This window comes from Electrophorus electricus, chromosome 16, assembly GCF_013358815.1.
Source record: "Electrophorus electricus isolate fEleEle1 chromosome 16, fEleEle1.pri, whole genome shotgun sequence".
Classification (NCBI taxonomy): Eukaryota; Metazoa; Chordata; class Actinopteri; order Gymnotiformes; family Gymnotidae; genus Electrophorus; species Electrophorus electricus.
Genome location: NC_049550.1, coordinates 17,973,175 through 17,983,999, shown reverse-complemented (window position 1 = coordinate 17,983,999; position 10,825 = coordinate 17,973,175). Strand labels below are relative to the sequence as shown.

The following is a 10,825-nucleotide window of genomic DNA, read 5'->3' as shown; positions in this document are numbered from 1 at the left end:
TTGAAGACTTACAATGTTCCCTTATTTCTTTTTATTGTGTGTGTTTGCATATGTTTAGATTTGATTAAAAGCATTGCATTTAAAGCAAATTCATTTTTAATTCTTAAAACAGACTCAAATCATATTTCTAGTGATTGTCACGCATGAAAATATTTACATAAACAGGAAACCTATCTTATATGCATGCATATAAAAACACGCGCTTTCTCTCTCACACACACACAAAGTTACACAGTTTAGAAGTAGAGATGTAAACATGTTTGAAAACACCTGAATCTAGGTGTCTTTGGAAGCACTGGAACACCTGAGATTCCTGATGGTCAGTCTTGTGTAAATGTACGTACACGAACACACACTGTCCATTTATGTCCGGTAAAGGTTTTTCTCTTGGGTTCCGGTCAATGACTGGAACCTTTGGTCAGTTCCATTGATTCCATCCAATCAGAGCAGGCTATAGTCTGGTCAGTTATCAGAAGAAGGCCTGCCCCCTTGCCTCTCTCCACCTCTCGCCTGTGTGGAGGTCAGGAGGTCATAGTTCAGAGGTCACATTTGGTTCCAGTTTGTTGGACAGAACAGTTAGGACCCTGTCAAATTTTTCGTAGCGTTCCTTTTTTCCCGCCTCTGCTCCTGCCTGGCCCCAAAACAAGCGCAGGGCAAACTCTGTGCGGAATGCCTCCAGCAGCTCCGGGACTGGCTCCCAGCCTGCTGCAGATGGACAAGTGAACCAGTAGCATCACTGCTACAGTGGATGACTGGGACTGACGAAGACTGATGTGTAAGCTAAAGGTTCATTAGTATTGGGTGCCAGTGTATACGAGTGTATACGTACCTGACAGCAGTGTGTGCGCATGTTGCTCGTACTCCTTCGTGTGCATGGTTGCAGTACGAGCAGACTGCAGGATGTTGTAGAGCAGGTAACAGCCATTCTCAGTGTTCTCCACAACGTCCTCTCCTTCCATCAGCCTCAACAGTGGCACGATGTGGGGCAGAGACACGGGCCCTGACAACACTGAGTCTATAACACACAATAATGCATCTAGAACACATCTATAACACACGATGTGGGGCAGAGACACAGGCCCCGACAACACTGAGTCTATAACACACAATAAAGCATCTATAATCCATCTATAACACATTTAAAACATCAATCTACAGCACATTGTATATACAGCACAGTTTATACAGCAACTATAACATGTCATAGCACTTATATAATATACACACACAAGATTCCATACATGTCTGTATACATATATACATGTGTATATACATATACACAAACACGAGACTCCACCCGTGTGACTATATGTCCACACACAAGCCTCCATATATATACACAAGAGTAAAACGGGTTAACACTCACTATCCCCCTCATTAAGGGCTTTCAGAAAGGGCTTCAGGATCTTCTCAAATGTTACTGCACTCTCAGTGTGATTTCTCCTCAACACACGCCATGTCATCTCCAGACGGCTCACCTGCACACAAAACACACACACACATTATGCACACCATATAGACACATACATACATACATACATACTCTATACATACTATACTATATGCACACAGACCTTCTGCCTAAGAGACTCTCCTGTAGGTTTTGATCGGCTAGGTGATGTGCTTCACATTGAAGGAACAGAACTCTGACCCTTCTGTAAAGACTTGGAGTCCTTCGGTAGACACTCGGCCATGGATACCACCTTTACGTCTGACACTGATTCTACGTGCTGTGGGCTAAACCTGTCCCAGCAGCCTACAGCGTGACCTGTGACCTGTGACGTCTGACCTGAGGCAGCTCCAGGGCCTTCATGACAGCGGAGAAGGCGTAGAGGTCGTGGGCGGCGCTGTGGAGAGCCTGGGCCAGCTGGATGACCTTGTGCAACACAGCTGCTCTCTGGATCACCGGCCCCGAACAGCCCAGGATGTCCACGGCTATTCCCAACGCTATCAGATGGTGTCTAGAGAAGGGCAAGTTGAGAGCAAAGGAGAGGGGCATTCACACTTCTGTGTGGTATATAGCACTCCCACACCCACACACAATTCATACCTCTCTCTCTCTCACACACACACACACACACACGCACCTCTCCAGAAGGTCTTGTCTGAGCTGACTCCCATGGGGCAGGGTGATGAGCTCCAGTCCTGAGTCCACTCCCATGATCCTCTTCTGCTCGTCTGTAACACCTGTCACACGAGCCACCTGGAGGGGTGTGAGAGAGAGACAGAGATCATCTGTATCAAAGTATTACTGTGTTTTTTATGAACGAGGGGTGATCAGATAACAGGTGTGAATAAATGTTGACACAGATAAACCACCAGTGTTGAATTCACTTTCACAGCTGGGCTGTGTAAACACTGAAGGGAGTATACACTTTTACACTAAGCTTTTAGCATATGACAATGGGAGTGTATAGGAATGCATACAAGTCCACTGTCCATGCAAGAGTACTGCACACGCAACCTAGCATGCGAATGTCCATGTCTCTTCTTAAGTGAGATATACACTTCACGTGTGTTCACGTGTTGGTGAACGCGCTTGTATGTGCGTGTGCATGCGTGTGCGTTCATGTGTTCATGCACGTGCTTTTGTGAGCATCACCTGGCAGTCCACACTGAGCATGTGCAGCGCGGTGGTGGCGGGGTCGGTGCGGGCGAACAGCTCTTTGAGCGCGTGCAGGATGCCCTGCTCCAGCGGACGGTTTCCGTCGGGCAGCAGCAGTGAGCGGAAGGTGTCCAGACGGAAGCACGAGCTTGTCTCTGTCTGAGGGCGCTGAAAGCGCCAGTCAGGCCCCTCCCCCGGCCCCCCTTCCTCCTCCTCCCCCTCCTGCTCCTCCTCTGCTCTCTGAGCCTCCAGGAAGGTGAAGCTGGTGTCAGTGAGTCGGGCACGGCTGCACCACGTCTCCTGCACCCGCAGACGTGCTGTGTGACCTTTAGGCAGCATGGCAGGCGGGATCTGGGGTCAAAGTTGGAAAGGTTAAAGTGCAGTCCCTCATTCCTTCCTCAACTGAAATATGTATTAGAAGTAAGAATCAATTCATACACTTTTACACAGCAGGATGTTGTGCATTTTGGTTGAGGCTTATTATGTGACCCTATCACCTCTCTGCACACCTTACCAAATACACACACACACACACACACACACACACACACACACACACACACACACACACACACACACATCACCCATCTGTCTTGTCCTCCTTACCTGGGGCACAAGCTCATCATAGTGGGAGGCGGGGTCCACCTCAATCCGTGGTATCACTGGTGTCATCCCTGGAAACAGGGTGGACAATCGCAGAGGTTTGGGCGGGGCCCGGGAGTTCAGCTGTCCATCAGAGCCTCTGAGGGTGGCACCGCCGGTGGCTGATTGGCTGGGGCCAGGCGAGCGGGCGGAGCTGGGGCTGAGTAAAGGATCACTGCCTGTGCGAAACACCGGGGAGATGGGGGCGGAGCTAGACTCCTGGGGTGGACTGCTCTGAGGTGCACCTAGATTGTGATACAGGACAGGTTAAAGAGGGGTGTGTGTGTGTGTGTGTGTGTGTGTGTGTGTGTGTGTGTGTGTGTGTGTGTGTACCTGGCCGCAGGTTGCTGTCTGATTGTGCTGATTGTAATGATGGTATCCCCACTGACTCTAGGTTAGCAGGCTGACTGCCACACCTAGAAAATCCCACACACACGAACACAGCTCAGGTACTGTAAACCAGTTCCTTTTTTAAATACGAGCAAAGACTTTCACATATTTTACACACTTTCTCTCTCATGAGTGCACACACACACACACACACACACACACACACACACACACACACTCTCTCTTTCTCTCGCTATCGCTCTTTCTGTACTAGTAACCAATTCATCAATAACCAATTGGCCGTTGTCACGGCAGCATTAAGTTTATATTGAGAGCTACAAACAGTGGCACTCCTGCAGACCTATATTGCAGGTTCTTTATTTATTCCCAACTCTCCACATGTAGATAATATAAGAGTGCAGGAGCCTTTGAGTGCCTCCAAGGTTTTGAAGCTGGGCCATACATGGTAGGGTCCATGACCAATGGACTGACAAGCTCTGCTCTAAACCTACTTTAAATCTACCTGAGCAGGTTGTTTGTATCTACCTGAGCAGGCTGTTGTGGACCTGTAGTTTGTCCATATGGGTGGAGCTTAAACTCCGCCTCTTGTTCTTATCTCCTGACCAAGTGGATGCACCAGCAGAGCACCTGCTTGATGACATCGCCGCCTGGCGCTCACTGATGACCCGTAGAGGAAGGGTGCGTGTGACTGGGTGAAGGATGGTGGCCCCGGATGTCTGGGATATAGGCCGACGCCCACCCACATGGAAGCGAATCAGAGCTGGAATATTGTCAAACTGGTCATTCTCGAACTGAAACAGCTCCCTAGAGTAACCCTACACACACACACACACACACAAAATCTAAATTTTATGTGAAACATTATGTACTATATAGTAATATAAACACATATGAAATAAGACAAATACTCACACATTCCAGTAAGCACAGAATAACTGTTTACTAGAATTACTGTAATGAACAAAGAATAACTGTTTGCTGGAATTACTCTACCTAAGATAGTCTAACTGTGTTTACTGGAATTACTCTAATGAACGCAGAATAACTGTTTACTGGCATTACTCTAATGACAACAGAATAATCTTGAATATTGCCATCCTTTCAGTTGTTCACACTCTCCAAATCCTGAAGTCATGAACGCCCCTCCCCCACCCACCTGTTAATCTGGGTCTTACTGGACTTTTAGAAACACTGTCAGTATTTGTTTGACATGTTTATGGCCTTGCTGGATGGCCTTGCTGAATTGCTATTTAATGCTATGTAAAGTGGGCCGTAAGTGCAGCCTGCCTCTGGGCCAGAAGGGGGCGCATCAGTTAAAGGAGTGGCAGGCCCTGACTAGCACATGCAGGGGTCCTGTCCTGTCCTGAGCCCAAACTTGTGTAACTAGTTAAGACCAATCCTTTTTACACACACATGTATTCATTCCAGTTTTGGGTAAGACCAACCCTTATTACGCAGCCAAGCTTTTCTGAGGGTTTAGCAGACATGTACTCATTCAAGTGTTGAGTAGTAATGGAATACATGCAACAGCTTTGCGTAATCAGTATACAAAGAAGGTATACTGATTATATATAAAGGTATACTGATTCCATTACAGTTACAGATCAAAAATAAGATTACTAGTATCATACTGTCCGAAAATGATATCTTTATTAACTGAGTGTTAAAAAATGCATTTCTAGCTAAGGAGTTTAAATAGATGAGTCCACAATCTCCCAAGAAATGCTATTCAGTCTATTCCAAGAAAATTCCAATAACTAAAACTTACATTTACAGCATTTAGCTGACACTTTTATCCAAAGCAACTTACAATTATGACTTGTGACGGAGACTGTCACTTAGGAAGGTTAAATGGGAGCTGCTCTTCGGTCTGGTGGTCAGAGCTCATGTTTACCCCCTGTCAGACTTGGGTCCTGTGTAGTGTGGCTGCCTTGAGCAGTTGAGGGTCTCAGGGGCCCAACAGTGGCAACTTGGCAGTGGTGGGGCTTGAACTGATAACTTTCTGATTAGAAAGTTGAGTACTGCTAAGATTGTTGAAATTCTATATTTACACATTCATTCATCGGGGGGTGTCTAGGCAACCTTCGACTACCGGGAGACCTGCTAGTTCCCACCCAGTGTTTACATTATTTACAGGATCTACTCCATTGCCACATAACTCCACATTCTCTTAGACAGTTTAGCACTGTGTTTCCTAAGTGTAGTCACAGCTGACTTCAACACATCACCTTAGCCCTTACACACCCTACGAAATTCACCATGGGCCTGATGACTAACTCGACAGGCATGGTAGAGCAGCATTCAGGAAACATGGGTCTCATCATTGGTACACAAATTAAAAATGGTTATTAAAATTATCTTTCAAATGTAATGCATTCATTGTTTATAACTCTAAAATCCTAAAACAAGAAAGTAATTCCATTAAAATATATCAGAATATGAATTTTATACATTTGCATGTCGTGGTATTGGTTCGTGGGAAAATTCTAATGTACCAGTACCATGTTAGCTATATGTTTATTGCAATCTAAAAGAAAAATGCCAGAGACAGGAATTTGGACTTGAAGTCCCTAAGGGTTTAGTGTAAACAATAAACAAGCAAATTACATATTTTTTATTCATATATCTATCTAATATAGAACATGTATATATAAGATCATGTTTGTTTTATAAATGGAGACCACTGAAGAACCGAGTTTCTCCAGTGGCTGTACCTGTTTGGGAGGAGCTACACCGGTGGCCATACCTCTTTGGGCCGGAGGACTACACGGATGATTTTGAAGTGCATGTGCTGTTTCTTCCACATGCAGCTCAGTACATAGTCTCCTCCACCTGAGCGCTGATCCCGCACCAGGAAATCACTGTCTTTGTGCAACAACTGCTCTGCTCCCTACACACACACACACATTCAAAATAGAATTTATATGCATTATACTGCTCACTGTAATGCACACACACACACACACACACCATACACCTCAGGTGTAACACATGCACATACACTTACACCTCTCACTGTAATTTACACATGCACACCATACACCTCTCACTGTAATGCATGTACACACCTTTCACTGTAATGAATACATGCACACCGTATACCTCGCACTGTAACACACAGACACACACCTCTCTCTGGAGCTGGCCATGGTACCAGGCGTGACTCCTAATATCCTCAGTACTAAGTTTAAGTTCCTCCTCCAGCTCCTTCTTCAGAGAGTCCATCTCTCTACGACCCGAAAAGACCTGCATGCCAGTCCAGCAATATAACACACACTTACAATAGTGCCGTCACATGTTCAAATTAGAGAAAGGTTCACATTACAATCAAACACAAATACAACATCTCTGACCTTACCACATGAAAACTCCTAAACATTTCCACAACACTCCAGTAACATAACATTACTACATGGGGGCTAATTACATCTGAGTAAAATCTTGAATTAGTCTGTTCAGCAATTATTCATGCTTAGTTATTATTTACTTCACTGTAATCTGTTTTTTTTTTTATATACTAACTTAATAGATCAACACTGATTATATTACATGTAGTATAGCTAAACATCAGACCGTTAATGACTAAGGGATTAAATTTGGAACACATTTTTTAAAAGCTGCAATAACTTTTTTTACTGACATATAATATAAACAAGGAATTATGGAATATTGGTCAGTTTATGTGCAAATTCCCCTAACATGTCCCGATTATACCCACAGTGGCCTGTATTGCAGACGCATCATCTCTTTATCATCCCTTACGTAATACTCTGCCCTTCTCCTTCCTTATCCCTACCTTCTCATTTGACTTGCCTAGATTTTTACTTTTTTTTATTCTACTCCTATTTTTCCACCTCTGTATTTATTTTACTTTTACTAGTGCTTGCATAAATGTATTAGATTATCTACCACTCACTCAGTCTACAGAGCAGCTGCCTTACATTTCACTGTTTTTCTGTACCAGCTAAAATTGCAAGTGACAAATAAAGTACTTGAATCTTGAAGCTGACTAATGAGGACTCAGATGACTAATTAAGACTCAGTTGACTGATGAAGACCTACGTGCTAGCAACACCAAGGTTTTGGGTTAAATTCTCAGGGGACTCTTATACAAGATGCTCTGGATAAGAGTGTCTTCCAAATACTGAAAATGTAAATGTACCGATAAAGACTGCAGACTGTAAATTTACTGATAAAGATCCAATTGTCAAATAAAGACTGACTAATGTAGTCTCAACTGGCTAATGAAGACTCAGTTGTGTAATAAAGACATAATTGGCTAAGTAGGCCTCAGCAGCTACTGAAACCCACCTGGCAAATGCATATTAAATTGACTATATGAGACCAACCTGGTTTATATAGACTCACCTGACTAAAGAAGACTCCAACACTTCGCCGTTTGCTGCAAAAAACACATAGATCACAATTAATATCATGTCAACAACTCACTCCTAGGGTTTTCTTCTGGTACTGGAAGCCCATGCAAGCAAGTTTACATCACTATGCTAAATGAACAGGTATTAATCAATCTTATCAATCTAGTACTCTACAATGATTTTAACATGTAGTTCCTACTACACTATTCATAATTCAGGCATGCAGGCTGGACACCAGACCTGGTTCAAAGCCCCATAATACCTGTAAAAGCCTCATAAGAACCCCAGGTCATATACAGTACATACAAAATATATAAAACTAGCATTCTACACACACGTATAACAACAAATATTTGCATGATTCACTCTCTCTCTCTCTCTCTCTCTCTCTCTCTCTCTCTCTAGGTTAACTAGTTCTATAGGTTACATTCTACACACACACACAACGTATAACAACAAATATTTGCATGATTCACTCTCTCTCTCTCTAGGTTAACTAGTTCTATAAGTTAGGGCTTCCCCCTCGCGCAGCTGTCGGCAGATCCGCGATGCACGAGGTACACAACTCCAGATAAACTACACAGAGCGCGCGCTCGGTCGCAGTGACAGATTACTTTGAATGAGTGAACGTGATACAGATGTAAAAAAAAAAAATGAGAAAAATGTAAAAGTCTGTGGCGCGCGACCACCGTCAAGGACGCGCAGCTTGTGAATTAAGTAAACGCGCGCGGAAGCCTTCCAGAGGTGGACACAAACTGGACACAAAGTTGGACAGAAGTAGCTTTTAATGGCGTTTCCTTCCAGCCTCCGTGCCCACTTTTCCACGTCGGAAACGGCACATGTTAGCCTCACGTCCGCGAGCAATACTAAATACTGGGCGTTAGGGAGGAAATCGAGCTAGCAGGGGCCAGATTTCCTCGGCCGATTGGTTCACGGCCAACATCACGGTCAAGTTTCTGTGCAAACGTAAAGCTAACGGTTATCAGTTTAAACCCGACTCTTCTTCAACTTCTAGATCTTTTAACAGAGTATAATGATAATGCTGTGATTCACAAATATTGGAGTCCTTTGAAAAGGGTTAAAAAAAACAGGTTAAAAAAAACAGGCTGCCTTCAGGTAACTGCTTTTCTTTCATTGTCACTGCACATTGCACTTGAAAATGAAATGAGTTTGTTGTCTTAAAATTATTGAGCGCATTATTGCTCGTTTGTATACAGGGGACCAAAATAACGATCCAACAACAGTGACAAACTGCAGTGCTGCTCGGGCCAAGAACAGCTTACTTCGAGCGAATCATTAACAGCTGGTCTGCTCGAGCCTACAAAACAAAGCTGATAAGGAAACGAGCTCGGTTAGACCTACCTGGAAAAGCGCGCTGGCTCAGCGTTCAGACACACCACATCACGGAATTGACACAAACATGAAGCGTGTGTCCAAAGCTTTCCAGAACCACAAGTTTAAAACCCAAAGTTGACGTCTCTCTCTCTTTCACCTCCGCTCTCTCTTACCTCCTCTCTCTCTCACACACCTCCTCCCTCTCCCTCCCGCTCTCTCTCTCTCTCTCTCACACACCTCCTCCCTCTCCCTCCCGCTCTCTCTCTCTCTCTCTCTCTCTCTCTCTCTCTCTCTCTCTCTCTCTCTCCTGCTGGAACGTTTCTGCGTGTTCTCGCACGTTGTCCGTCGCTCTCCTCTCCGCGAGGCCCGTCAGCGGACGCCCGCTATCGCTCGCGTGCCAGAGATTCCTCGCGTCCCTCGCTCCGTCAGCGTGCGTGTTCACGTGGACCCCCGGGTCGTGCGCCCTCACAGGACGGGCCTGCCGAGCGCAGAGCACCGCCGACCCCAAGCAGCATGCTTGCTTTGGTCTGAGACGTGTGTCGGCTTGATCCTCCTACAGAGGGGGCTTTGAGAGCCTTACCTAGAATATTGCACAACCGCGCCACTCCTAATCAGGACCGTACCAATGCAGCGGCTACGAGGGAGTTTATCCACTGTCGCAGGAGTGTGTTATATTCATGTGATTTAAACTACTGCAGAAACTTTAAGTCTGCATTTGAGTTTTTCTTTCTTAAAATAGATCACATCACTTTTAAGATGTCCAATAACCCCACCCTCCCTATGAACATGGTGAGCAAATCTGTCATCCTGTGTATGTGTCCAGTTCTATTGTGCACGGTACTGTTAATCAAAGATTAAGGTTATTCTGCATGCTATGTTAGAGACAAGCCGGCAGGTGGCCTCGCTAATGTGTCTTCCGTCGTTACACGCCCTAGTTGACTTCCCCCTTTGGCCATCGTGTCTCCTTCGACATATAAGTGGCGCCGTGCAGGCAAACAGAAAGACTGTCATTGCCAGTAAGCACTAAGTAGTTTAGCTGATTTACTTGACGAATGACAGTTTGTTTTTAAATTGTTTTGAGCCACATATAAAATCCATTAAAAAAATTAGCAAACGAACGTTAACATAAACTGGATGAATGCAGGTTTACCAGCTCAGAATAGCAACACAGCTGCAACAGTTTTCTTGTAACATAGTAAATGGTTACATAACATCAATTTTGAAATCGGCAAATGAATAGTATAGTAATTCAAATAAGAAAATGCAAATATATACAGAAAATCCTGCAAATTTAGACACATTTAGTGCAGCTATACATATATTCATATATGAATATGTTAATGTTAGATTAGGGTAACCTCTGCAGGGCGGTAGATCTTCAGGAGCAGGGTTGGCCCTACACTCGTAGATCTCAGAGACATCTTCAGATTGTCAGCTTGTAAAATGGAGGAGTATTAGGCTGGTTTGTGATAAACCAGTTATTTACATGTTAAAATAATACAGATGCACCTGCCCC

At 44.5% G+C, this 10,825-nt stretch overlaps 1 protein-coding gene across 1 annotated transcript; it reads right to left on the bottom strand.

The window, feature by feature from the left end:
• Nucleotides 1-78: 78 nt before the first annotated feature.
• On the bottom strand, nt 79-9,508 carry sh2d3a (SH2 domain containing 3A). The gene is made up of 13 exons (XM_035535164.1): nt 9,337-9,508; nt 7,967-8,000; nt 6,728-6,844; nt 6,345-6,488; nt 4,124-4,413; nt 3,581-3,663; nt 3,212-3,492; nt 2,603-2,956; nt 2,088-2,203; nt 1,790-1,961; nt 1,367-1,478; nt 830-1,015; nt 79-705 (listed from the first exon to the last, which is right to left on the bottom strand). Exons 3-13 carry the CDS (start codon nt 6,821-6,823, stop codon nt 530-532), a joined length of 2,010 nt encoding a protein of 669 aa, XP_035391057.1. The 5' UTR covers nt 6,824-6,844; nt 7,967-8,000; nt 9,337-9,508; the 3' UTR covers nt 79-529.
• Between the last annotated feature and the right edge of the window lie 1,317 nt (nt 9,509-10,825).

Bases quoted from the DNA above. Each gene is read 5' to 3' on its own strand.
- sh2d3a (XM_035535164.1), bottom strand. From the start codon at position 6,823: ATGGACTCTCTGAAGAAGGAGCTGGAGGAGGAACTTAAACTTAGTACT. The intron at 6,489-6,727 runs GTGTGTGTCTGT...GTGTGTGTGTAG, and splicing joins ATGGCCAGCTCCAGAGAGAG to GGAGCAGAGCAGTTGTTGCA. The intron at 2,957-3,211 runs GTAAGGAGGACA...CTTTGACCCCAG, and splicing joins ATGATGAGCTTGTGCCCCAG to ATCCCGCCTGCCATGCTGCC.